Source organism: Sinohyriopsis cumingii, chromosome 2 (genome assembly GCF_028554795.1).
Source record: "Sinohyriopsis cumingii isolate HCF-2022 chromosome 2, ASM2855479v2, whole genome shotgun sequence".
In the NCBI taxonomy this organism is placed as follows: domain Eukaryota; kingdom Metazoa; phylum Mollusca; class Bivalvia; order Unionida; family Unionidae; genus Sinohyriopsis; species Sinohyriopsis cumingii.
In genome coordinates this window covers 100740284-100744994 of record NC_142962.1, presented here as the reverse complement: position 1 = coordinate 100744994, position 4711 = coordinate 100740284, and the positions used below count along the sequence as shown (strand labels likewise).

At 33.0% G+C, this 4711-nt stretch overlaps 1 protein-coding gene across 1 annotated transcript in view; it reads right to left on the bottom strand.

The window, feature by feature from the left end:
• Positions 1–4245, bottom strand: part of LOC149805480 (uncharacterized) — a 24418-nt gene extending 20173 nt beyond the window's left edge. Inside the window, exon 1 of the mRNA XM_089934243.1 lies at positions 4210–4245. Coding sequence (XP_089790369.1) covers positions 4210–4245 — 36 coding nt within the window. The remainder of the gene's footprint in view (positions 1–4209) is intronic.
• Between the last annotated feature and the right edge of the window lie 466 nt (positions 4246–4711).

The following is a 4711-nucleotide window of genomic DNA, read 5'->3' as shown; positions in this document are numbered from 1 at the left end:
TTGATGTTCTCTTCAACGACCGATGATTGCTTCACTGATGCTATTTTATACAATGTTTTAGTTGAAGTGAATGGGAAAAACTGACTTTTTATTTTTATATTTTATCCATAATTGTTTAATACACGCGACCTTGATGAGCAGTGCTACAGTTGTTCATGAACTCTTTGTATCACGGAGAGTGAGTCTCCATTCAATTATATGAAATACAACGGTTACTTTATTCTGGGAAAGATTAGCTTAATTCGACTAAACCTTCCACGTAATGGAAAGTGTGTTGATTCATCTGCAAAAAGTTTTTTGAAATCGAAACATTTGCAGGGAACCTGTGACACCCATTACTTCGAGATACTTTAAATTTGAATGATACAGACGACATTGGTATCTGCAAGGACGAAAATAGTTAATGGTTATCGAGATGTAGAGATGATATAAAATTTAAATAACCTTTGGTATTATCAGCTGAATATCGCTGATAAATACAATGATATAATTACTTATATGACTGTTATTACCATAATTACAAAAAACAGATTTACCAATCATTCCTGAAATAATGACATCCACATGGCAAGTTAGGTGCATGCATCTGTCACTGATTCATGAGAAACAGTTAGAAAAATGAAGATATAGTAGTTTCGTCACCGATTTTTAAAACTTAAATTTCAATAAATTATTCTTATTTGGAACAAAAGAAGGTTCTTGTTGTTTGAAAGAATTCATCGGAGATTTTCTGTACCAGTAGTTTTATGGTGCGTAAGTCTGGGTACTTGTAACAGAGCGAATTTTGAAAGATGGCAACATCACTGAGCAATCTTTTCGCGTCAGCATGATACGTATTAATTAATGTTGACCTATGACTAGGCCGGCAATAAATCACTAGCCCCCAGTGAGGTGGGCATGATGTTCTTGCTGGGGCAGGAATAATTTTTAATTATAATCTTTTGCAATAATGGTCAAACAGATGGAGAGGCGATCTTGTTTGGGGTCATTGTGGAGACAATCCTGAGACAATTTGGGGCCACTTCAATTAAATGTCAAAAAATGAGGTTTCCAGAAAAAGTTCTTAATAAAGGCAAAATAGAGAGAATTATTCTAAGTTCAATGGGCGTGTTATAAGAATGCCGGTTGACAAGAACTGCTTAAAGCATATAGCAGGTTTTGAAAACAGATATAGTATGTAAAACCTGATGGTTTTTAATTAAAACAACGCTGTGAGTTAAAATGTTCCAATCAACATTAAAAAGTATCTTGCTGATTTAACTGAATTGTGACCTTAGCGGAGAACTAATACAAGTTTAGGTTTTTGTCAGAATTTACATATGAATGCATAAGTACCTACATGTATGCATGGATCCATCCATCTATCAATCTGTATGTTCGTGTGTGCGTGCGTGCCTGCATGCATTTATGCTAACATACATGCATACATACATGGATGCATGCATGCATGCATGCATACATACATACATACATGCATACATACATACATACATACATACATACATACATACATGCATACATACATACAGCGTGCAAACGAATACATACATACATACGTCGTGCAAACGATCTCCCTATCGTCTGGAACCAAAATTGCATACCTTGTGTTAGAGCACCAGTTTCTGTTTGATCTATTGTTTTGACTGCCTCTGTAAGAGATTGGTGATATGAAATTGATATGAAATTGACTTTTAAGCAAAGTAAATACTGATGTTTGTACTGCCACCCCAAAGTCTTTATCCTTCTTGTAGATAATACAATGAACGGACCACGGTATCCTATTATACAAGAAACCTCCAAATAAGTCGTCTACACACAATCAATTTTAAAATGACATATTTAAATTAAAGACTGCAGTCAAACATGTTTTAAGCGGCAACCAATGTAAAGTAGGTTGATGTTCTCTTCAACGACCGATGATTGCTTCACTGATGCTATTTTATACAATGTTTTCGTTGAAGTGAATGGGAAGATCTGACTGTTTTTTATTTTTATATTTTATCCATCATTGTCTAAAACACGCGACCTTGAAGATCAGTTCTACGGTTGTTCATGAACTCTTTGCTCAGTTGGTGAATACTCTACTCAATAACATAAGCCCTCCCATTCTCGGAACTATTTGAGCATATATATATATATATATATATATATATATATATATATATATATATATATATATATATATATATATATATATATATATATATGCTTTATTAGACGCAGTCCCGTTTGAATTAATTCACACACACACACACACACATATAAACAAACACACACAAACACATACATTTTTATTCGATATTCACCAGCTGAAAAATCTTACTGAGCTGCTCTCTGTTGGAATAGGTTTGCTTTCTGTAATGTGAATGTTATGGTTATGTCGTCTTGCTATGTTATTTAAAAATTAAAAATGTGCATGAACAATCGAACTGTCAAATGTCAATGCATTGTAATCAATATAGTTTCGTACCTTTCTTGCAAATAAAAAACGATCTTCCTACAGAATAAAAACTACCAGAGCATTCCCGGTCATACCACCATTTTTTTCCATAGATGTCGCTTACTATAGCGACACAGTCCTGATTACAAGGTGTAAAAAAGCAAAACCCTCCATTGTCTGGCTGTCCTGAAAGAGCAGATAAGACGTAAGTTTAATTGGTGATATCCATCATCGATCTCAATGCGAGTCTCTCAAGAAATCCTTTTGACAACGAAACACATTCTTTTATATCAGGTAGCTTTTTTGAAATGATTTGGTCATAAATAAGTACTTATGTCACAGTATCCAATGAACCTCGTTTAGATGAAAAACTGTGAAGTCAACGAAATAACTTCACACAATGGGTGGTGAATTCTGTTTAAACCGGTTTGTAGATTACAATTTAAATAATAATATATGCAATAACATATATATTTCAAAGACAGTTTTCTGATTAATAATGTTCATGTTTTCTGTAATAAAATAATGAATCACACTCGATTATTTTATATAGATAAAAAGTAATGTTTATTGAACATAAAAACGACGCACTGGATGTAATTTCAATTGTAAAAACACAATGAAAGACTTCGTAAGCATGTCATATGTGTTTCATTGCGAAATAGAATGATATCATAAACTAATAGATAACTAGACTGATCTTCGTAAGTTAGGAAATTAATGACCAATAATGCTTATGATTATTACAGGCTTACCCGAGTGCCATCTAGACACAGACGAATTGTATATTGTCCCGTCACTCCAAACCCATTTCGATTCAGTCACTGTGTCATTCAGTCCTATCCATGCATATTCGTAAGACGCGAAGGAATAAAGTATCAGGTAACCTATAATAATAATAATAATAATAATAATAATAGATTTTGATATAAAGCTTTGTCGAGACAGAAGAAGTAAATATGACAAACTAGATTTACTTGTCACGGCTTGATTGGATCATGTACAGTTAACCTCTTATACTGTCACAAAAATATTTCATGCAGAGATACCCAATTAACAATCTTATATATGCATGCAATTTAACCGATGCATTGATAATACAAATTGACAGTCACAAGTAAACGCACAAATATAATGAATGTTCTAAATCCCAAATTAAGAGTTTTAAAAGACAGAAACGAAAAAGTTCGCAAAAGCTATGGGTATCACAATGAAAACAGACTTTAATTCATTGTCAAATTTACTAACGAAATACCGTAATGAGTAGAGGAAAAGTTTGAAAAACTGGAAAAGCTTGTCCAGAAAAAATGATGGAAGATCAGGACATTATATGAATAAAACATATAATTGATGAAAGAAATTGAGGCAGATCTTTGCTGGGACCATGTTAATAGCTATTCAGAAAAGGTAAATACAAAAAGAACTGTTAGAGGAAAGAGTTGAAAACTTGCACGAACACTTCACAAATGACATATTTGATGATGTTTCTGAACGTGATAACATATTAATGAAACAGTATCTCCAAAACCTAAATCAGCTGCAAAACACAACATAAAACTGTCCTCACCTTGGCTAAAGTATAATTAAAGAGATAAAATAAAGAGCAATGAAATAGTTCAAAAGTAATAAACCCCGTTCACTAGATAAAATATGAAATGCTGAAATTCGGGAACAGGTTCTTAAAGAACTACTCACAAAAATGTTTCATATAATCCCATAAATCGGAACATTTCATGGACAGTGGGCAATATGATTAAATTCTACCTTACAAGAAGAGCATAGAAAGCAATAGATGCTGTGGCCATTTATTTACGAATATATTATATATTAGGCTTGATTACTCTGCAGAAAATGAAAACACTATTTAAGATACTCAAGCTGAAGTCTGACGCCCCAAAACACAGCTAATCTCTTCGTCATTAAAACCAAATATTAATACATTGTTGTACTTCAGAGTTAAGCTTTACTTGTATTCATAGGCTCATATTGTACATTTGATACTATATGGGTTTTAAGACTGGCAAGGTTCTTGTAAATGGGTGTTGTAAGATTTGTGCTTCTTCATATACCCAAGCGTATTAACATCTATACATCTAATCAGCAAAACAATTAAGATGGTGTAACCGAGTCATACCAAAAACATATAGCAATCAAGCTAGAGAGCAGTCAAATCCAACACGTTTTAATTTATTGAGAATTTAAAATTAGCACACATATGATCAAAAAATAAGCAGAGAAGGCATGCAAGAAATGCTAAACGACTTTCATTCC